The sequence below is a fragment of the Musca autumnalis genome, unplaced genomic scaffold (genome assembly GCF_047663935.1).
Source record: "Musca autumnalis isolate F117 unplaced genomic scaffold, ASM4766393v1 scaffold_3, whole genome shotgun sequence".
Lineage (NCBI taxonomy): Eukaryota > Metazoa > Arthropoda > Insecta > Diptera > Muscidae > Musca > Musca autumnalis.
This window is the reverse complement of record NW_027411866.1, coordinates 242,083,823-242,108,274: the sequence shown is the minus strand read 5'-3', so window position 1 is coordinate 242,108,274 and position 24,452 is coordinate 242,083,823. Positions and strand designations below refer to the sequence as shown.

Genomic DNA, 24,452 nt, shown 5'->3' with positions numbered 1-24,452 from the left:
AAGTGTTGGGCCCTGATGGAATCTCCATGGTAATGTTGAAGCAGCTGGATGAGCCGGGAGTCGAGTATCTCACCAAAGTCTTCAACTTGTCGCTAGCCACCCTCGTTGTTCCCGAAGTCTGGAAAATCGGCAGGGTGGTCCCACTACGGAAGCCAGGCAAGGATGCCAGCAAAAGTGAATCGTACAGACCGATTTCGCTTTTGTCGCCCGTAGCAAAGACACTTGAGGCCTTGATCCTCCCCATTATCAGAAATAGCTATCAAGTTGCCGATCATCAACATGGATTCCGTAAGCAGCACAGCACGACAACAGCGCTGCACGCCATTACCACATATATCTGTAAAGGACTCAACCAGAGACGGCCGTGCGATAGAACAGTGATGGTGGCTCTTGACTTATCAAAAGCCTTTGATACAGGCAGGCACTCCACGCTGTTTGAGGACATTGAGCAGACAACCCTCCGGCCAAGCTTGAAACGTTGGATAGTCAACTATATGTGTGGACGCCAGTCGTACGTGGAATTCAGGAATAAGAAGTCCAAACCCCGTAGAGTGAAACAGGGAGTTCCCCAAGGTGGGGTGATATCTCCGGAACTGTTTAACCTCTACCTCTCCTGTATTCCACCCCCTCCAGACGGCATTGAGATCGTGACGTATGCGGATGATTGCACGATCCTGGCGTCGGGTACCTATCCTGATGGCATTTTTGAGAGACTGAACAACTATTTAACTGATCTTACCACCTTTTTCCATTCGAGGAATATGCAGATTTCCCCCACAAAATCTACAGCCACTCTGTTCACCACATGGACAGCGCAGTTTGGACGTGAGTTGAATGTCGTGGTCGACGGTAGCAGAATTCCGACCACAAACTGTCCTAAAATTTTAGGGGTCACATTCGACACTACATTCACGTCGTGCGCACACGCCACAGCTATCTGCGACAAGTTGAAAAGTAGGAACAAGGTCCTCAAGTCCCTGGCCGGCAGCACTTGGGGTGCAGATAAAGAAACCTTGTTGGCCACGTATAATGCGATAGGTCGGTCTGTGGTAAGCTATGCGGCTCCAGTCTGGTCCCCGAGATTGTGTGATTCAAACTGGAAAAAGATTCAAACTTGCCAGAATGCCGCCCTGAGAACAGCGACAGGGTGCCTCCTCAAATCTTCAGTGGACCATCTACATGAGGAGGCAAAAATTCTTCCTGTTAAGCAACATAATGAGATGCTTTCGTTGCAGTACCTGCTTGGATGTTATCGTGTGAGCCATCCAAATCACCATCTTGTGGGTAGGCCCGGTCCATTAAGGGAGATCAGGAAGGATATCCATGCTCTAGAGGGAGAGGTCCAACGATACAGGAGAGAACCCCTAGATCAACAAGCATATCAAGCAGGATTGAATAGCATTCACACGGACGCAGTTGCCAAGGCCTTAAGCAATTATAGTGTGAATAAAGTACTCGGAGTACATCCTCCATCTATCGCAGCTGAGGAGCGTCAGCTGCCACGACAAACCAGAGTAGTTTTGGCTCAACTACGCTCGGGATATTGCAGTCGCCTAAATTCGTATTGGGCGGAAATCGATCGCGCCGTTCAAAACATCTGCCCAGTATGCGGCATGGGCCCGCACGACACACAACACCTTTTTAACTGCCCCGCCAAACCTACCCATCTAACTCCAGTGGATCTGTGGCTACATCCCATCGAAGCAGCCATTTTTCTGGAACTAGAGATAGACCCAGAGCCAGATTGAACAGAGGAACGAACAAATAAACATAACAAAAACACTGTTACAACAACAACATATTTATCTATAAAAAAGTAAAACATAATTTAAATTAACTTTAGTTTTATTTATTTTTTATTAACAAATAGTGAAGTAGAGTAAACAATGAAAATAAAAAATATACTCAATTCATTATATTCAAGATTAAATTTTTGTATATTTTATTTTGCAGAAACAAAAAACAAACTTTTTATAAAGAATAATATTAAACTTGTCGAGTGTACATATGAGAAATATGTATATATACTTAAATCTAACAACCGTGAAGGTGAACTTTGAACGGTTCTTATATATTTAAGAAATTTTTACGAACAAATATAAAATACATATATATTTTTTTGTGTTTGTAATATGCAATTTGTTTGACATTTATCTTCCACTAAAGCAATGACAGTAAGAAATAACAATTAGAGTACAAGGACTAGGAATTCAAAAAATACTCTTTGATTTTTGCTCAGACTAACTTAAAAAAAAAAACAACAAAATACATTAAATTTGTGTTGAACACAAAAGTCGAAAATTACTCCATTAGACAAAAGAAAACAAAACATTAAAAGTGAATAGGAAATCAATTAAAGCGAAAAATTAAATAAAGAACGGAATGTATTTTAACATGTGGTAGTCCGCCTCCGTCTGATGAATTTTCTACTGAAACGAAAAAATGAAATAATATTTACAAAAACAAAAAACAAGAAAAAATATTAAAATAAAAACGCTAAGTCCATGTGATACCTACCCATATACATACAGCAGCTTTGATCCATGAACAAAATTCCTTTCGGGAAAGAAACAAAGTTTGTTTTCAAAATAAAAAAAAACTCTTTGGAATAGACACAAGTTCTGTTGTAAAGCTTAAAAGTATAGTTTTCAGGTAATATGGATAATTAAGGGAGTTAAAATATAAGATCAAACCCAAACGATTGATATTAGAAGTAACGAAAACTTAATCATTTAGTGCAAAAATCTATTTCAATCGTATTTTGAAACTAATTTGGTTGTTTACATATAAAAAATTCCATGAACTGGCTCAACAATATCGACAAAAGCTGTATAACTTTAAACAGGAAATTCCTCCTAAAACTGACAAAGGATTTACCCCCTGTTTTTTGTAAAAATGTTTATTCTTCTCACACGAATTGTCAAATTTTGTAGATCGATTTACTCGCTTTAGTGCGAATGTAGAGCGCTGATTTTTAAATGAGGAATTCTTAGCGATATATGGAACGGGTATTCGATAAATTAGGTGTGTATGTCTTCAGGGGGCTGAGCTATGAATGCCTAAATTATAACGAATATAGACGAACGAACAAAAATAAGTTACAAAAACAGGGGATTAAAGTTACATTTCATTATATGAAATTAAATTATATAGCACTGTGCAACATTGTCAAGGTAATTTTGTGCAAACAATTTCAAATGCGGTTTTTATGAAAGTACAGACACAATAGACAAAACCCCTCTTTGGATTTTGTTTTGTTAGATCGGGTTCGGATTTTATGGCCCTATCTAAACATGGCCAAATATTGATAATATATCTACAATTTTCGTGACTTGTATATATTTCGCAGCGTATCTCCAAAACCGTCAAATTTTTCTTAATGTTATTTTTAGGAAAAATATTCGCTGGAATGTAATACACAACTCTTCAGAACATATCATTGTTGTAAAATTCCTCTATCGCGTTGTTTCTATCATATTTTTCAACGACAGTTTTATAAATATATCAAAAATACATAGAAATTTCAAATATGAGAATGTTTGTTTGAAATAAGTTTTGTAGAAAGTAGGATATGAAATACCACCTAAACAACATCATATAAGTGTTTTACAGTTTCAGAATGTTCTGAAAAATTGCTGAGGACATTATTTGGATAATTTTTGCTAAAGGCTACTTGGTTCAACTCTCAATAGTTTGGCAGTTACTGACCATAATTCCAGAAATTATGTAATCTTTTCTATATTATATCAATTTTAATGCGCTATAGCGGTTTTTTTTTGTATTTCGTCTGACATATAAATTCTACTACTTTAGGACTACAATATTGTTGAAGACCGCAAAGCAAAATTCTTATTAGTTTCTGAGATAAAGGATCAATTGAAAAAAGGGTCGTTTTAGCCCGGTAAAGATGAGGCCATTAAATCCAAACCGGATCTAAAAACACGAAACCCAACTAGGGGTTTTGTAGTCTTAATATGTTCTTTCAGAAAATGCCCACTAGAAGTTGTTTGCATTTTCAGTGTTGCACAGTGTAATAGACCTTGTTATCATCTACGTCAAATTTTAAAGCGTATTTTTAACGTTATAAGTTACCGCAAAAGTTCACCAAATGAAATATTGTAATAGCTTAAGGCCTTCTTAACGTTCATTCTTTAGGCTAAAGAGGGTATTATACAGTGTCATACTACCAAAATGCGCATCATCGAAATATTGGTTTTCGACCCCAAGTATGTTTGGCCGAAATCCGTTTCAGATTTGGAGGTGATTTAGCCCTATCCGTCCGTCTATCGGCCTGATTACCTGGAGCGATTTATAACTCCCATTTGGGCCAAACTTTATTTACTATTCGTAATCATTTGTACAAACTTAGATCAAGTTCAAGATGGGCCACCGTATCAGTCCACTAAATAGGGCACCATTCCCACAATTTTTACACTTTCATACTGGCAAAATGTGCCTCATCGAAATAATGGTTTTAGACCCCAAGTATGTTTGGACTAAATGTGTTTCAGACAATTTGGAGTCGATTCGATCCAAATTTTGGCATTGGTAATATTTTGTCCAAACTTAGTTTAAGTTCCCTCGCCAGGGGTAACAATCTTGACGCGATGCGAGGGCTTAAGGCCACAATCTCCCCCACCCAGTTCTGGAAACTGGGCCGAGGAAATTGTGGTCGACCAAAGGTTACCCACGTAGTGATCTCCTACGTAACAGAGATCCCCTAACGCCGGAGTGTCAAGCGAACCCGTGCCTATCGGTGTTCAAGGTTTGCAGTAAGGGTATCTACTGTAGTAGAACGGAGCCTCATTGAAATACCTGGGCGCCTCAATGCAGTACAGGCTTAGTTGACAAGTCCTTGTCATGGTACAGGGGGGCTATGCCATGGTTGACCTCCATTCCCCCATCAATTCAATGACGTATGGATCACAAAAATAAAACAAAACCACCAAAAACCCCAAAAACTAAAGATGCCGACAAAACCACAACGCCCATGGACTATGATATAACTACCACACCAGACAGAACATTATCTTCGGGAGGGGACGGACTAGAGCCACCAAACATAGGACTGGTTGAGGACAGTCTTGCCGAGCAGAGTAGGCAGCTTCTGGCCATGCTGGAGAGGATGGTTTCCCCAGGCCCTAGTCGGAGTTGTGTTTCTGAAGAGACCGAGGACAGTTTATCTGACGAACGAACTAAACAACACAGTTGTTCCAGCAGCTGCAGTCACAGATAAACTGTCCTCGGGCTCAACGGAAACTACAATTCTTGCGGATATGGAACCATCACTAACCCGGGATAATTTTACATCGGCCGAAGCCGATAAGCCAACCTTGCACAGACAGAATGCAACTGAGGAGGGTACCATGACCAAGGCCTCGGGCGACAAAGTTCCGACAACGACCAAGGCTTTGGACGACAAAGCCCCCACTACCCCAGGCAACACAGCAGGTCGACTGACGAAGGATAAAGGAGGTTATCGAAGGTCCTTAAACTACCTTAGGAAGTGCATCGATATGGAATCTTCGGCCATCTCGGTAAGGGACTGCAAGTTAATCAGGATTAATTTCAGGGTGCTGAGCAAATTCGAAAAGAAGTACCCTCACCTACCCAGCAGAAATCCTGAGACTGATAGGCTCTCCCTTATCCAGATGGTCGACAAGAAACTGCTGTCAACGTCATCATCCACTCCCACTACCTGCAAAGGTCAAATCAAGAGTGATGGTGACTTGATTCAGCCTCCAGGAAAGCCTGAATTCCTAAGTAGGAAGCCCCAAAATCTATACCTGCGAGTGTGGCATCTTCCAACCCCTCTTCATCGAGAAATCCGGTGAAGAGGGTTAGATCTACGGAGGAACCACACCCTAAGGCCAAAAGACCCATCCCGAGACAGGACTCCAAGCCATCCACCTCCTCTGTCCGTTACCAAGGGAACGAGAGCGAGAAGTCTACCAATACTAAGGCAACCTCTAAGGCCAACTTAAATAACAAGGTGACTCCTAGCTCTCCTCCCAAGAGTAGCGGGACGGGGAATAGAAGGACTGTCAGACCGCTTGTGCCAGATGAATTGCGCGTAGCGGTCATCGACAGAGCGGATCCTGAATGCAGGATCAACGACAAGCACTGGCGGCTGTTCTGGATTGCAAGCACGCTTTGGAGCCACTAAAATCAATCGTCACCTTGTGTTGGGTCCCAGGGCATTGCAACATCGAGGGAAACGAGGCAGCCGACGAACTGGCACGCTGCGGATCGGAGTCACTAAGTATTGAAATCGACAACTCCATCAAGCCACCATTGTGCCACTTCAGGAGGAAGATAGTACAAAAGTGTCAAGAAAAATTCTGCCAGCACTGGCAAAACTTGCCCAGCTGCAGCACATCAAGGGCAATCTGGCCTATCCCGTCGAAGACAAGAACTGCTCTCAATGAGGAAACCAGACCTGAAACTAGCAGTGGGGATCATCACGGGTCACTGCAGAAGAAGATCCATGACGAGTAAATGGGAAGTAGACTTGGCCGACTATTGTAGGCTTTGCGAGGATGAGGAAGAAATAGAGACGATTGAGCACCTTTTATGCCGCTGTCCTATGCTCATTTCCAGAAGACTGTGTACCATGGGGGTACATACCATCCAATCATTAACAGCATTTAGCCAAGCAGAGCCGTCGGATATACTTCACCTTGCTAAAGGCCTGAAATGGCTCCAACGCACTGGAAATGCGACAAGCACCACCTCTACACAGTAGCATCGTCAAACGCATTCCAACTACATCTCACCCAATTTCACCACCTCAACACTAACAATATTCACTATATATCCGTATCTAATCAACAACATCACTACAACTATAGTCTCACCAACCGTTAGAGGCGAACCGCTAATTGCTTCTCACCCACAGGCAACACCTTCACACAACATCACTACACCTATGGTCTCATCTATACACACCCATAGTCTACCAGCCCAGAACCTCCAGAATCTACATCCACAACCACATCACCTACAATCTTCATCTATACATAACTACAGTCACACATATGTATCTACATCATACCATAACATCTTCAACCCGTTTTCAATATCCAGGATGAACACAATGGACCTCAAGGTCTCCGAGTGGAGTGGCTGCCCATACAGCAGCTGCGCATCCTATAACCTAACCTAGTTTAAGTTCGAAGACAAGCCATATCGGTCCACTCCTTCAGGTACCTCCCCCACAAAAGTTCAAAAATGGTCGGAAAAATATTTCGTACGGTAACTCTTGAAAGGAGTGGCCGAATTGGTCCATACTTTACACATCCTACTATATCTACCAGATATATATCAGGTTCAAATATGGATTATATTTGTCCACTCCATCCTCATACACAAAATTTCGGATAAGTACACTTTAAGACCTGCAATCGAATCACATTGATTTTTGTTGAAGCAACCTGCATTCGCTGCCTCAATTACGATTGTAAGATTTTTTTCAGGGGCAAGTCCATACTTCTTGAGCAAACAGCCCGAAGGGCGTAAAAACCCCCTATGGCACCATATGTAGTGGCGGGAGATCCACTTCCATAATGGTCAATGTCTCCTCCGCAAAACTTTTGATCTTTAATCCTAATCAACTTTTGTGTCGGTTCAAACATCCAATATTTTTAAAACCCCCTAAACACATACGTTTTTTGGGAAAACATTGTTTCAATATACGCAGGCGGAGGGTATATGTCTGTCAGCAAAGCTGACAGATACTTTTTTACTTGTTTTTTTTTTTAATTTTTCACAAAAGTTCAGTTCGAGACCAGCTTTTGGATCGTATTGAATTTTAATGGCAACCAGATATGTTTTTGGGGGTACAACATTCGAACATAGTATTCGGGGGTTAGTCTAAACTTTACCCGTCGAAATATTTCTGCCAATCTTAGATCAAATTCGAAGATGCGCCATGACGGTTCACACCTTTCGATAGTTTCGCTAAAATGTTGGGCACGATTACTCTCGAACAGATCAAACGATTTATCTAAAATTTGTTTCTCGGAATATTTTAACCAGACATTGATTAGGTTCGAATATGGACTACCTTTCGGCACACTTCCTCGGGTAACTTTCACAAGAAATTTCAATTTTGCAGTTGAAGACTATCTCTCGGATCCTTTTGCATTTTTTGCAATATGTTTGTTGTCTTCGCGGCCTCTTTTACGACGACAAATTTTTTTGGCCAAGGTGAAACAGCTTTAAAATGCCTTGTCGACACCAACTAATATGACTGATAATCACAATTACTTACGAATTAACTTGGCTCCAACATTGCACAAGAAGGGATATAATGGACAACAGCTTCGGGTACTTCCCTCACAAAAGTTCAAAACTTCCCAAGAGCTCAAAAACAGCTACAGTGACCATGTAAAATGGCTTTTTATCACGATAAGTTTCGCAAGGAATGACTCCCAAAATGAAGTCAATTTCCAAGAGGGATGATGGCGTGTGGAGATTGTAACATTTAGGATAATTTTGTTCCAAGCGTAAACGAAACTTTCTAATACATGGGCCTTGAAATTACCTAATACTTGGGGTTACTCCCCATTACATCTCTCGCACTAACGTTTTTAGGTCTTTGCTACAGTGCTACAATTTTATTCTGTGTGTACTGTGTTGGTTAGGTCTGTCAGTGGAAAAATTATGTCGACTTTTTATGATACCTACCGCAAAAACTGTCATGTTTAAATGTGAGATTGTGACAGGTTCCAAGGAGTGAATGGGTTATTTTAGACTACAAATTATTGAGCACCTCGACCGAAGAAAATTGTTTTACGTCTTTTGCGATCTCTTCCAGCAAAAGATTAGATGGGTTATGTTCGAGATGTTATCCGAAGCGCAAAATCACCTAAAGCGTTTGTATCTGACGGAATTTAAATGGTAATATTAAAGCAGCTGAATGAAAGACGTCTAGTATCTCGACAATACCCTCAACTTATAGTTAATAACCCTAATAGGTTCCGAAGCCTGGAAAATTATCCCGCTGAAGCCTGGCTGACAATGACAGCAGGTGTGTATCATACAGGCTGATCTCACTTTTTGTCATTAGAAGCGAGGTTCATTGTTCTCTCCCAAAAGCTGAGAAGTGGGAACAAGGTCCTCAAGTCTCTAGCGGCAGAACTTATGCGCAGATAAAAAACTTGATAACCACATACAATGTGATATGTCGTTCTGTGGTAAGGTATGCGTCGCCGGATAGGCATTTCAGCTTAATACGGAATGGAAGAATTTCAAAACTCATGTCTTCGGTGGACCGCTAACACTAGGAGGCATATAGAATCCAAATCATTATCTTGTGGAAAGGTACCCCCACCTAGGCATGTCAGGAAATATATTTATGATCTAAATGGAGATCCAGATATATAAAAAAAGTAAAAAAGTATTAGTCGGCTTTGCCGACAGAGATATACCCTCAGCCTGTGTGGATTGAAATATTTTTTCCCAAAAAAACTGATGTATTTAGGGAGTTTTAAAAATTTTGGGCGAACCGACGAAAATGTTGGTTAGGATTAAAGATCAAAATTTTTGCGGAGGAGATACTAAAAGGAATGGATCGACATTGACCGTTATGGAAGTGGATCTACAGCCACAACATATGGTGCCATAGGGGGTTTTTACACTCTTCGGGCTCTTTGCTCAAGAAGTATGGACTTGCCCCTAAAAAAATTTTGCCATCGTAATTGAGGCAGCGAATGCAAGTTGCTTGAACAAAAATCGAAGTGATTCGATATCAGGTCTTAAAGTGAACTTATCCAAAATTTTGTGTGGGAGGTACCGGATGGAGTGGACAAATATAGCCCATATTTCAACCTGATCTATATATGGTAGATATATTAGGATGTGTAAAGTATAGACCAATTCGGCCACTCCCTTCAAGGGTTACCGTACGAACAATTTTTCCGAACATGTTTGAAATTTTGTGGGGGAGGTACCTGAAGGAGTGGACCGATATGAGTTATGTTCAAAATTAAACTATGTTTGGACAAAATATTACTAAGGACATATTTTGGACGGAATCGGCAGATCCGTTCGAGAGTTATCTTTCGCTCCAACCACCTCACACGGTGTCATAGGGTTTTTTTTTTTTTGCAAATTTCATGCTATTTTCTTAGGAAGTATGGACTTGCCCCTGATGAAACTTGTACCCTCGTATGGAGGGCAGTGAATACAAGTTGCTAAAGCAAACATCAAAGCGATTCGAGAGATGGCATTAAACTGAACTTTTCCGAAATTTTGTGTGGGAGGTACCCGAAGGAGTGGACCTATTGAGACCATATTGGAACCTCATATTACTCTGGTAGAAAGTTTACGCTATACAAAATATGGACCAAATCGGTCACTCCCTTCAAGAGTTATTGTGCGCACAAACTTTCCGAACATTTTCGAACTTTTGTGGGGGAGGTACCGGAAGGAGTGAACAGATATAGCTCATCTTCGAACTTAAACTAAGTTTGGGCAAAATATTACGAAAGCCAAAATTTGAACCGAATCGGTTCATCCGTTCGAGAGTTATCGTGCGCTACCCTCCTTAGCCTAAAGGCTGAGGGTATAAAAAACCTCAACAAGCATATCAAACAGGTTTGAGTAGTGTTCATACTGCAAAAGCGAATAGTATTGTTGGCAGCGGATGAACAACAGCTGCCTCGAATACCGAAAGTAGTTTTGGTGCAACAAAGATCCGATTGGTGGAGCCGCCTCAATTCCAACAATCGACAAGTGACCCGAAGGTTGTTGGGATCACATCCACAGCTTATATAGATCATTATTACACGCCACGGCTATCTGTGATTAAGACCCAGGAACAGTGTTCTCATATCATCACTTGAGTTGCAGATCAAGCCACTTTGTTGACCACTTATAACCCGTAAACTTTGTGGCGCCAGTGTGTTCTACGGAACTAAGCGCAACGCAGTGGCCAAAATTTGGTCATGTGAACTGCAATAATGTTGCTTCTCGTGTCTTTGTGGCGTCAGTGTATTCTACGGACCTGAGCGAAACGCAGTGGCCAAAATGTGGTCATGTGGACTGCAACAAAGTGCCTTCTCGTGTCTTCAATACAGTGTTATCGATGCAAGCAATACCTTCAGGTGTGTTATCGACAAAATCATTTTTGGCAAAACACTCTACCTTATGGATAGAAAACCTCAGCGAGATCTTTACGATCAAAAAGTCCAGAACTATATGAGAGGGAACATCAAAGATTTGACTTACCTAATTAAGGAAATCCGATACTCTGGCCCTTTTTGAACTCCCTTGATCCTCAACATTATCTTCCGCAGCATCCTCACGAGGACGTTTTCTTGGATTATTTGCAATATTGTTAGGATATTTATTATTTGTATCGTATAGACATTTACGCATTATCCATATACGCTCAGTCATACTTTCAAAATTACAAATTGGATTGTGTTCATAACGCCCCTGCGACATTACACGATCATAGATTTGCAAATAATGTTCGATGATGTAACGTAGAGTCTGAGGAAAATAATAGTCACGAATTTCCAATTCCAAATGGTAGAGATCATCCAAGAGGTATGCATTACTTGTACGTTCTATTATGCGCCGTAAATGTCCTTGGAGAACTGAATTCTTCCAACGTATTGGTATATGGCGTATAGAGTAATATGTTTCACCATCATATTCCTGCAGGGTGGGGTCATGCAGCTTCGTAAGAAATCGAGTGCCATTACGTTGTATACCAATATCGAGAAAGTTTAGACGGCCACACATTTTCAATTCTCCAGTTGTGGAATAATCATAGTATTTAAGTTCGGTAGTCACTTTAAAACGTTGTTTGATATAGTTTTTCAGATTCAAACGAAAGCTGTTTATTTCCGTGTCACAGACATAGAAGAGTAGCTCATTTTCATACATATAGACACGAGAGTGGGTGGGAAAGCGACAAATTTCATATTCATATTGACTCAGGACATAGGAAAACAGCAACTGAATGAGAAGTAGGGAATCACCGGAACCCTGCTGCAAACCTTTCAATTGTTTATATGTTTTGCCAGAATACTCAAACAATTGCAAATATTCAAAACGATATTTTAACAACTGCATAAATAATCTTGGCTCAATGCTAGTGGCTATTTTGAATATTTCGGTTTGTACCAATCTCTCCAGGAGAAGTAAAATATCACACTGCATTGTATTGCCATAGATATCATCAAATTCAATTTTTACAAAGCTGTAATCATCTTTTATTGGAGTATTACGTATATCAGCGGCGGCCCTTGTGATATCCCTAACATAGTACTTGCGTTGAAATGGTTCAACCACTTTTTTAAGTACATGACATATTAACTTTTCCAATGGATAACTATACCAGCCAATGGTGTTAACAATGGGCACTAACTTTCTATCCTCATCGTCAATTTTAAGTTGGCCATAAAGGCAGGGCACCCTGCAATTTCGTTTGTCGTTGCAGCAATCATCAATTAGCTTTTGTATGTCATCCGCATACGGTGGAGGACGTCTCATGCTTTTGGCCATCTCTCGATTATGCAATAAATCACGTTGTAGAAGTTGAAATTTCTTATGACAATGGCGTTTCCAACGTCTCAAGAATTTGGCATCTTCAATTTCCATACAAACATTATTTTGTACGGCTTTTTCAAGCCAATATTCCATATTTCGTCTGCATTCGTATGATTCCATCATAACGGTACATTTGTTTCTTAAACTTTCAACAAAGCGATAGTTGTCATTATTAATCACTCGAACGGTATCCTTCAAAGCTTGTATCAAACGTCCAGCGTTTGGTGAATTTTGCTCATACAATGTTTGCAATATTTGCTCATAATTTTGTTTTAAATATTCTCCATAATACATGGATGGTTCCACATCGCTATCCACGCCTCTCATAAAATCCACAAATTTAGGTGTATTAGTTAGTGCAAACATATCTCCCAAACCCAATATGGCATTAACGTTGGGTGGCAAATGTCGGATTGTAAAATTGACAAATCCACCCAACACTTCATGTTTAGGTTTGGTGTACATATAGGGAGGTTTTCTAATGCCTTTTTCCATTGTTGTTGCTGTTATTCTATTTCTAACCTTTCTTTCTGTTGTTGTTCTATTTGTCGAAAGGTTATCATCGCTGCCGTTGGTGATTCGTTGTAAGGGATTGTTTGGTATTTGTATAATAGATCTTACAGTCTGTTGTTCTACAACAACGAAAGCTTCATTATGGACATCTGGGCTAGTGCGTCGTTCAGTGAGATCATCCATTATAAATCTCTCAACATTTGGCGAAGGCATTAGGCTAAGGCATCCGTTATTTTGTGTCGGCAAAACAACGACACTTTGAGGTATGTTGTGATGCTGTTCATTGATTCTATTATATGCGGCAATACTCGCCGAGGGCATGTATCCTTCTTGTTCATCGGTCTGTAAAGAGAAACAAAAAAACAAATTGAAAAAAAGTATTTTGTTTTAATGGATCACATTTCCATTATCATTTCTGTTCCCAGTCGGGACGGTATAAACCCTACATGGTTGTTTTCAGAATGTCACATTTTAAGCCTTAGAGCCGATTATAATTATACTTCCCGGTTGTCAGATGGGAAGGGGGGATTTTTGTGACGTGTTCAATCAGAGCTGTATGAGGGTAGCCTCCGACAGGGATGATTCATCATGTCTCTTTAACCTATAGGATGATCTCTTAGAATGAAAAGCACTGAACAGATAACGATGCAGGGCCTAAATAATGCATTTCTGGCGGCAAGCGTTAGTGAGACCACCAAACTTGTGTTGCCGAGATCAAGCGAATGTTGAACCTCTATTGTAGGTTGCAGATACTTGTTTTTGTAACAGTGTTTATTATTATGTTTGTATGTTCCTTCTTCTTTCAATCTGGCTCGATGGGATGTAACCACAGATCCACTGGAGTTAGATGAGTAGGTTTGGCTGGGCCGCCCAATAAGAATTTAGGCCACTGCAATATCCCGAGTGTAGTTGAGCCAAAACTACTCTAGTTTGTCGTGGCAGCTGACGCTCCTCAGCTGCGATAGATGGGGGATGTATTTCGAGGACTTTATTCACACTACCGGCTAGTGACTTGAGGACCTTGTTCCTACTTTTCAGTTTGTCGCTGATAGCTGTGGGGCTGTTTATGGTCGGAATTCTGCTACCGTCGACCACGACATTCAATTCTCTTCCAAACTGCGTTGTCCATGTGGTGAACAGAGTGGCTGTAGATTTTGTGGCGGAAATCTGCATATTCCTCGCGTGGAAAAAGTTGGTAAGATCTGTTAAATAGGAGTTCAGTCTCTCACAGATGTCATCAGGGAAGGTACCTGACGCCATGATCGTGCAATCATCCGCATACGTTACAATCCGATGCCGTCTGGAGGGGGCGGAATACAGGAGAGGTAGAGGTTAAACAGTTCCGGAGATATCACCTCACCTTGGGGAACTCCCTGTTTCACTCTACGGGGTTTGGACTTAGTGTTCCTGAATTTCACGTACCACTGGCGTCCACACATATAGTTGACTCTCCAACGTTTCAAGCTTGGCCGGAGGGTTTTCTGCAACAGCGTGGAGTGCCCGACTGTATCAAGGCTTTGGATAAGTCAACCGCCACCATCACTGTTCTATCACACGGCTGTCTCTGGTTGAGTCCTTAACAAATATATGTGGAGATGGCGTGCAACGCTGTTGTCGTGCTGTGCTGCTTACGGAATCCATGGTGATGATCAGCAATTTGATAGCTATTCCTGATACTGGGGAGGATTAAGGCTTCAAGGGTCTTGCTACGGGCGACACAAGCGAAATCGGCCTGTACGATTCACTTTTGCTGGTATCCTTGCCTGGCTTCCATCGCGGGACCACCCTGCCCATTTTCCAGACTTCGGGAACAATGCCGGTCTAGCAACAAGTTGAGAACTTCAGTGAGATACTCCACTCCCGGCTCATCCAGCTGCTTCAGCATTACCATGGAGATTCCATCAGGGCCCAACGCTTTGGAAGATTTAGCGTTCCTGATGGCATTCGCAACATCATTCATTTTAAACTGTGGTGGTTCATCCTCGGCAGGAAGAGATCTGATGCGACGTAATAATCTCCACTTCGCCCTGTCACTCTCGGGGTCCCGACAAACTGTCGATTGAAATAACTTGCGCACCTCTTCGGGTCAGTCAACGTAACATTGCCAAACGTGACTGAGGTCCTATCTTCCATCCTTCCAGGGGTCGAAAGTGACTTATCCTTTGCCCACAATTCACTTATACCGGCTGCAATGTTGCAACTCTTCAGATGATTTAACCACTTGTTCCGCTTATGTCAGCTCCCTGACTCTGGGGTCATTGGGGTTGACTCGACGAAGCTCATCACGCTCATTTGTTAATCCCGTCGCCTCTGCTGGGAAGTTTGGTCTTACTTCGGGTATTCGACCAGCAGGGACATGGCTAATGGAGACAATTATGAGGAGATGGTCTGATCCAAGGGAAATGACAGGTTGCCAGGTGACGTCATTTGTCAGACCAGGTGACACGATGGTTATGTAAATCTGCACAACCAGCGCTGTACCCCTCTGATCGTTTCCAAGGGCCGAATGCCACATCTCATGATGCGCATTAAAGACCGGACGAAAATGACCTTCCAAAAGCGGGCTAATGTCAGGGTCGTAATCTGGGATACAGCAATTTCCCGGTGGGATGTATGTTCAGCAACTATCACAACGTTGTAAGCTACAGTTGTTGTTGAGCTTGGTTTCTTGCACCGCCGCTACCTTGATGTTCTTCCGACTCATGAAATCTACTATTTCCTCGATCTTACCTCGGAGTCCATTGCAATTAAATTGCAAAAAGGATGCATTTTCTGGGATTGGGACAACAACGGCTGGTGTTAAAGGCAGCGTGTGCAGTTGCTGTCGAGGGGACTGCGGGAGAGTTTCATAATCAGACGACGAGGGAGTTTCCTAATCCGATGACGACTCACTGGGGACTGTACCCACGCAACATGCAGCAACATAGTCACTGTCGTAGTCTCTCACGTGGACAAGTCCAGAGCAACCACTTACATGCACCCACTCCTGGCATCTATTGCATTTCACCGAAGGATGGATATGGGTGAAGATGCGAATGTGACAAACTGAGCACAAATAAATTGGTCCTGGGTTTTCCTCCGTCCCGGCACGGACAAAAAGAATTCGGAGCAGCCATTCCGGGATATGCTGCTCCCAACACAGAAAAACGAAACAAATACGAACACATGTACACTGAGGTGGCAGCCGCTGCCGGAACGCTGATGTTTGTGGTTCCGGGTCAATCCGGTATAAAAGAACCTGCTGCCGTGGGATTGTGGCACCTATGACGACCTATTCAATTGTATTTCGAATTATTCCAGTTTTAATTCGAATTATTCCATTAGTAATTCGAGTTTATCCATTTGTAATTGAAGTTATTCCATTTGAAAATCGAATTATTCTATTTGTAATTCGATTTATATCATTTGTAATTCGAATTATTCTATTTGTAATTCGAATTATTCCATTTGTAATTCGAATTAGTTAGTTATTAATTCGAGTTATTTTATATTTAATTTTTTGTGACAAGTATTTCAGCCAAATAGAGACTGTCATGATGTCATAAGATACGCCATTGGGACTGGGCAATAAAAATTAGGTGCCATATCATTGAGACAATATGAATAGGCGTGATCTCATTGATATAAGAAAAGTCTCCCCTTTCCTTTCTGGGATGTTTGTGGAAACATACATATGTACAGTACATATGTACTGTTATTTGCGGTCCTGAACTCACTTTGGCTAAGTGGTGTATCTTCATGGGTAGAATATTCATGCGCTAAACATCACTGCATTTATTTACTCTCTGGTAACATTTTGTGACTTGATTCAGAGACGTTCTGTTCCTATTAACTATAGGACAGTTTTCCATAACCCTATTACATTACTGATTATATCTTCCATTGTTTTTTGGACTATTCTATACAATAATTATCCCGCAAGAGGTTCAGGTTTCTTGCCAGACCTCTAGGCTTTTGCTATACCCCTTGGCGCTCGCAATTTTTGACTCGTTTTGTCGATGTCATCCGAGCAAAATAAATATGTTGCCTATTCGTTCGACCCTATATAGGTTTCCAATCGATATTTATATAAAATTCTGGGCAAGGATTCCCTCAGCAGAAATTTCCGAAATCCTTAAATTAAAATTTTCAGACCTATACAAAATGTTCTATCCTACCCCGGGAAAAATGTATTGAAATAAAAAAAATGTAAAAATTAACTTACCTCTGAATCTGATCCAGTTAAATCAATAAGGGCTGGCTGCTTATTGGGTACAATGATAACCTAAAATATTAACATAAAATAATATTCAATTTGACTTTATTAAAAATAACTGACTAAACCTACATCATCCGCGAAATCCACAGATTCAAGTTTGACATCATTCATTTTGTTTGCTATATTTTAAAGCTAATCATTCAGCTCAATTAAAATATGTACCTGCATTAAAAAAGGAAACACAAATTATAAACAAAAGTTAAATTTCGTGAAAATAAAAATACAGTCGGGCCACCATTATCCGTGAAGGTCGGGACCGGAGGCATTACGGATAATAGATTTTCCCGGATAATGAAGTAACATTGTTTCTCATATATGTATCTATTTTTTATTAACAAATGTAGGGTTCTTACAAATATGTTGTACTAGTTTGCTCGTTCGTATTGAAAGTTGTTTACGGGCACCTCGAATCGGGCTGCAATTTCTACAGTAGATAGCCCTTGGTACCCAGAATACATAATTACAATTCTAACGTGGCCAATATGGTTATAGTTTTAAACTTTATGGAGATTACTTTGTGCACGTACATCTGTTTATAGCAGAATGTATTAAATACCTGGTCGAGGACGGCTATTTAGGAAACTTTCAATTTAAAAAGTTTTGATCGCGTAGGCCCCTTTTACTTCTGTCGATAGGAAAGTCTTATATCCCGGCTACTTAAGAACACATTTTGGCATAAATAGAATACTCTCCCACCTGGCGGAAAAATCTGGAAAAATTACCACAGGTAGATCTTGTTGTCCTGATCACAAATGTATAAATTTTTCCGGGGGAAGTCCATAATTTCCGAGATATGGGCCTCTTAAGTTCCGAAAATTCCCTTGTTAAAGTAAGAAAAAATTTTAAATTAAAAAACAATGTTGTTTTCGTGTCCTAAATTGGCTCATGTCCATAGGAGAAAGTCTTAAATCCCCGGCCGAAGGCAGGCTACTTAGGAAAAACTTACAATTTAAAAAAAAAAAAAAATCAAATTTTTTCCGTCAGCTGGTAGAGTATTCAATTTGTTCCCACATTTTTTTATTATGTTGACATATAATAATTTAATAAAGTATTATGAGAAATTCTTGTTGCCATTATTAATTATTTGCGGCATTGGAAAGTACTCTTCTCGGGAAGTTGGACTCCCCCCGGAAAGCTGTATATCGTTGTGTTCAGGGTCCCAGATTCGAGAGGTGTCCATAAACAACCTAATGGTGTTAAGAGTACGAAATTTTCGAAATGTCAAGGCCCACATCTTGTGAAGTATGGACTCCCTTCCGGAAATTATATATCGTGGCGATCAGGGTCCCAAGGGCTAGCAATGATAAAAATTTCAGACCGATTCGATTGGTGCCTCTAAACGACACTTGTTCCGAATTTCTTTGATTCCTGTCCACTTTTGCAAAACGTGAGATGAACTAGTCACTTTCCCTGCTTGTGCCCCATTATGATCAACACTTTATTCGGCCTGAGTGGAGAACATGTGATAACACGTCCTTATCCTTTCGAGGTCACACAAATGGAAGGCTACCGGTTAAATAAGCCTTTCCATAAGGTCTTAATATAGAATTACCTTTACAAAAAACAAATTACTCCATATCTATATATATAAAAATCTATATATATAAAAAAGGATGATGTTAGTTACTACGCTTATAACTCAAGAACGGCGCAACAGATTTTGACAATTCCCACCAATTCGGAATGGTCTCATGGCAGAAAAGGATAAAACCTAAAAAAATCGCGAAAGTTTGCGAAAAATTTGCAAAAATATTTTTTCAATAAAGTCAATTTTTCTATTTGGACAGTTTTTGGGGAAAATTGTATTTGCACCTACTGTGAGGGTCCATTGTACGCCTCTGTTTTGTCAATTTTTGAAAGTTGTATAGAATTTTTTATTCACTTTTTAGAAAATTAACAGCGAAAAATGGTTAAAAAGGCTTAGTTTAGAGTTTGTAAAGATTAGTGGTGGTTTCGGTCAGATACCGATCGAAAAGACTAAGATGATAATGCCAAAAGTGGTTTCCACAGTTTTGAGGAAAAGGGTACAAATCCACAAAATTGGTGGGTTAATTACAAACGGCCAAATACATACATACAAACATATATATGTACATTGGTACTGTTAATACACTGTATGTATGTCATTCGAAAAAAGGATGATATTCAAAATTGAAAAAAAAAACAAGAAATCGGAGGTACTGGAGTTTTGGTCGAATTATCTGACAAATATTCTTTATCGGCGACATAAGTAGGTAAATACTTATTAATCGTTAATTAGTTTATGATATTAATTTGACTATGTTATTTACGTCGAAATTAAATATAGGGTGACCAAGTAATCGACAATAGTCACGTGTTAGTCTGACAAGACTTCAAGCATCCGAAACACACAAAGAACGGCAACTAATAGAATAGCTCTGTCCATGTTACCAGAGCCATTGCATCTAATACCGAATTTGCAGTACAAGTAGAATTCGGGAGATCACATTAAATAGAGAAGTCAGATCGTCGGCCGGGCCGAACTTTTTATACCCTCCACCATAAAATATTCTGAACTAAAACGGAATAATTATATTCATTCCGGTCCACAATTTTAGACGAAGATATTTTGTGACCTCTGATACCTAAATAAGGTAAAAAACATAAAAAATGTATTCAATCGGTAGGGAACCTTATATGGGGCTATATCAAAGTGAACATCGGGAGGTACAGTTATATAGGGGGATATACCTAAACATGGACCTATGTTGACAGTTTTTGGTGGAGATATTTTGTGATTACTAGAAACCTCAACGGTCAAATTACAGGTAGTTCGATCAAAAATTTTAGCAAAAATACTCAAAATACCATAAGTCGGGAGGTACCGATATTTGGGGCTATACCAAAACATGGACCTTGACTGTTTTTAGTGGTTATACTTTGGGAACCACTGGGAACCCCAAACCTGAAAATATACAGATAGTTCGGTCAAGAAATGTAATTAAAATCCACAAAATACAGAAAATCGGGAGGTACCGTTATTATATAGGGGCTTTAACAAAACATGGACCTATGTTGACAGTTTCTGGTGGAGATTGATTACTGTCAAATTACAGGTAGTTCGGTTAAAAATTTTAGCTAATATCCTCAAAATACCGACAATCGGGAGGTACCGTTATATGGAGGCTATACTAAAACATGGACCTATGTTGACGGTTTTTGGTGGAGATGTTTTGCGACCACTGGGAACCCCAAACGTGAAATTACAGGTAGTTCGGTCAAAAAATGTAGTTAAAGTCCCCAAAATACCGAAAATCGGGAGGTATCGTTATATGGGGGCTATACCAAAAAGTGTTCCGATATAACCCATCTTCGAACTTGACCTGTCTATGGAAAAAAGACGCTAGGGTGCAAAAATATAGCGCTCTAGCTCAATTATTGCGAACGCTAGAGTGATTACAACAGACGGACAGACGGTCATGGCGAGATCGTCTTAGAATTTTATCCTGATCAAGAATATATGTGCAAATGATTAGTTCGATGTGTTACAAACCAACAAAACAAACTAAATATACCCTCCTACTATGGTGGAGGGTATAAAAACAGACGAAGGTGGTTACCTGATAACGATCGGATCAAAATGGGTAAATAGGTTAAAATGGGTTAATTGATTAAAACGAAAATTTAAATAAGCACTATATTCAGCATTAAATTTAAATTCATATTCAATTGCTTGAGTGAAATATCGTGTTCAGTGGTGGAAACAAGAATTGCAGAAAACCATCGATTATGAAACGAGTAGGGCGTTATGATATTATGTTGCTTCAACGCAAAACGTGTTATTTGCTTAAAAAATATATCTTAGTCCCGATTTAGAGTTACCTAATTTTTTCGCGGCTTTGTCAGTTTATAGAAGAGAGAGTCGATGAAAATAGAAACACTTTGCCTCTCAATACCTTCTCTCTTCGTCAAACTGACAATTGTCGGAAGTACAATAGTCTAATATGCATCTGCTTCAAAGATCGTCCTAAACAGTTCAAAACAAAGAAATATTTGTCGCTGAACAAGGTGATAGCAATAATAGTATTAGTTGGTAATAGTATTGGTTTGAGCCAAAGACATAAAGTTCTGTACCTAACTGCGAGACGAAGTTCGTCGGGTCCCCTAGTTAATACAGTCAGGGACAAAAGTTTACATACACCCCATAAATCTCGGGTTTTAGGACAAGTAATGACTTTTACGAAATTCCAAGTATGCAGTTTTATTTCTTCTCACTAATAAACAATATTTGAAACAACAAAAGTATAATCCATAATACAAATAACGGTAAATTTTACAAAAACCAAAAAATGGTGGGGACAAAAGTTTACATACACCCCAAGGAAATTGTGTATTACTGTAGAATTTATGGAATTAGCAGCAAATTTTATACATTTTATTGTTTTAGGGAACGTCTCTGGGTGTTCAAGATATATTTTAGAGAAAAAAAATTATTTTTGGGGCTTAAATGCCGTTATTTAAGGTCAGAATTCTTGTATTCCTCATCAATGCTGACCCTTGCTTAATTCTTTGCGTTTTAAGGTATTGTACTTTATAAAAAGCATAAAATTAGTGTCAGATGGCAAATTTTGAGACTCTAGAAAGCTTTGAAGTTGTTCTTGCCCATAATATACCTTCCTGGACGTCGATAAGGCACGTTTTCCCTGAGAGTTCGCTGGAAGTTAATAGATTCCGCCGAATTCTTTGCGCAAATCGCATACCGAAGGCCTTGAATTGCCTTGTAATATAGTCTGATACAATCCTTGGACATCAGTTGAACCAGAAATGTGAAATATTCTGTTACAAACCTGCTCCCAAAGCTTCCATAGCATCAAAATATAAACACTACCAAAAAAGCATGAAATTTGTACCGTGAACAATGTCGTTTTTGTATTATGATAATTACCGTCACTATAGGGGCGAAAAGTTTCGGATAATTGTACATTTCAGAGTCAATTGATGTCTAAGGATTGTATCAGACCATATTACAAGGCACTTCAAAGCCTTCTGGATGTAATTTGCGCAAAGAATTCTTCAGAATCTATTAACATCAAGCTAAATCTGAGAAAAAACGTTCCAGGAAGGTATATTATGAACAGGAACAACTTCAAAGCTTTCTAGGACCTCAAGATTTGCCATCTGACACTAATTTTATACTTTTTATAAAGTACAATACCTTAAAACGCAAGGAATTAAGCAAGGGTCAGCTTTGATGAGGAATACAAGAATTCTGACCTTAAATAACGACATTTAACCCCCAAAAATTATTTTTGTTTCTCTAAAATATATCTTGGACACCCAGAGTCGTTCGCTGAAACAATAAAATGTAGAAATTTTGCCGCTAATTCCATAAATTCTACGGCAATACACAATTTCCTTGGGGTGTATGTAAACTTTTGTCCCCACCATTTTTTGGTTTTTGTAAAATTTACCGTTACCTTTATTATGGATTACACTTTTGTTGTTTCAAATATTGTTTATTAGTGAGAAGAAATAAAACTGCATACTTGGAATTTCGTAAAAATCATCACTTGTCCTAAAACCTCAGATTTATGGGGAGTATGTAAACTTTTGTCCCTGACTGTATATAAATGAAATATTTTAAGATCTCACCTTCAATGTTTTCGGGATTCAAGGTCAGTTCGAATGCAAAATAATTAGCAAAGCTTTGAAAACACCAGTACTTAGACAACACAATTCTCGATAGTTTTTACAACACGACGTATTGCACGACACAAACGATGCATTTTACAAACTTTTTCGAATATGCCACTAAATTTAAGTAATTATTGACTTTTTCGGTTGGAGTTTTATTTTTATAAAATTTACGTTAAAACTTCCAAATGAAACGTCAAAATGAAACGGTACTTCACTTTTGTTTATTTTCTTCTCTTTCTTTCGTTCCCACATCAGAGATGAATTGTCAGAACGCAAATAATACCCTGTTTGCACTTAACCCGATTCAATTCCATAGCGTAATGGGTACTTTACACGATATGTTTTCTACATATGGTGTGTCACTTTTTAAATACAAAATGTATAAGTGACAGCATATATGTAAAATAACATATCGTGTAAAGTACACATAAATCCTCATAACCTGCAAAAAGCTCTAGTTCAAACCCCGTTTAATTCAAGTTTTAAAGGCCTCGTCACATAAGAGGATTTCTGGCTTAATTCATTAAGTTGCATGTTCCTCCGACTTTAAGTCAAAAGTCAAAGCATACGAAAATCGTGTTTCAGCACACATTCAGCCGCAAAGAGTTGCCTCATCTCTACGCGCTGAATGTGTGCTGAAACAAAGGCTTTAAAGCCCTCGGCTCATACGGTCCCTTTAGTGACACGTTGGGACACGCGTTGTCCCGAAACAGTTAAATTATGTTCAACTTTAATGCGTCAGCCACATTGTTGTTTTTCAAAAAACTTGGCATCACTTACACTTTTTTCATGTGGTTGTTGTACCGCGACGTTCAACTCATCGTATGTGCCGAGCGCTTAAAAGATTGTTCCATCATTTTTCTCTTCCCCTAGAGTAGTTTCATTAGTCGAAGGTCACACTAGCGCTGTTTCAACATGGCGACATCGAGTTTATAGGCGAGAGGTATGAGGTAGTGAAACCGCAGTACATACATGGTTTTCTGTGTTTGCGATGTTGCCTCTTCCTTTATTCTTTAACTTTAATGCGTCAGCCATATTGTTGTGGTTGTTGTAGCGCGACGGTCAACGCACCGTATGTGCCGAGCGCTTTAAAGTTAAACATAATTTAACTGTTTTGGGACAACGCGTGTCCCAACGTGTCACTAAACGGACCGTATGTGCCGAGGGCTTTAGTGTGGCCCGGGACTATATGGCTCTCGCAATAAGGCCTCTGCACATACTATCCGTTGTGTGACGCGTAAAGGCCTGCGTACATAAGCTGCCTCGCCTGCTTACCTTGCTTGCTTCTGGTAAAAGAATAAAAAAGAAAAGGATAACCCAGTTCGAAATTTGTTCGGCCTTCTTTATTCTTTTATTTATATTATGTCAGAAATGAAGTAGGAAAGCAAGGCAACCAGGCGAGGCAGCTTATGTACGCAGGCCTTTACGCGTTGAAAACAACAACTACATGAAAAATTTT

General features: G+C 39.8%; 1 protein-coding gene across 4 annotated transcripts; it reads right to left on the bottom strand.

Annotated features, from left to right (window-relative positions):
• Positions 1–1,833: 1,833 nt before the first annotated feature.
• On the bottom strand, positions 1,834–23,216 carry LOC141397296 (uncharacterized). Of its 4 annotated transcripts, none has more exons than XM_073973408.1 (6): positions 22,949–23,216; positions 17,405–17,497; positions 17,282–17,341; positions 11,233–13,419; positions 2,518–2,556; positions 1,834–2,429 (listed from the first exon to the last, which is right to left on the bottom strand). In XM_073973408.1, the coding sequence occupies exons 2-4, from the start codon at positions 17,444–17,446 to the stop codon at positions 11,233–11,235; spliced, it is 2,289 nt and encodes a 762-aa protein (XP_073829509.1). In that variant the 5' UTR covers positions 17,447–17,497; positions 22,949–23,216; the 3' UTR covers positions 1,834–2,429; positions 2,518–2,556. The 4 variants fall into 4 exon arrangements, with proteins under 4 accessions (XP_073829509.1, XP_073829508.1, XP_073829510.1 ...); XM_073973407.1 differs by having other exon boundaries at positions 1,834–2,426; positions 22,949–23,201; XM_073973409.1 differs by lacking the exon at positions 22,949–23,216 and adding an exon at positions 17,892–18,155 and having other exon boundaries at positions 1,834–2,426.
• Positions 23,217–24,452: the final 1,236 nt, after the last annotated feature.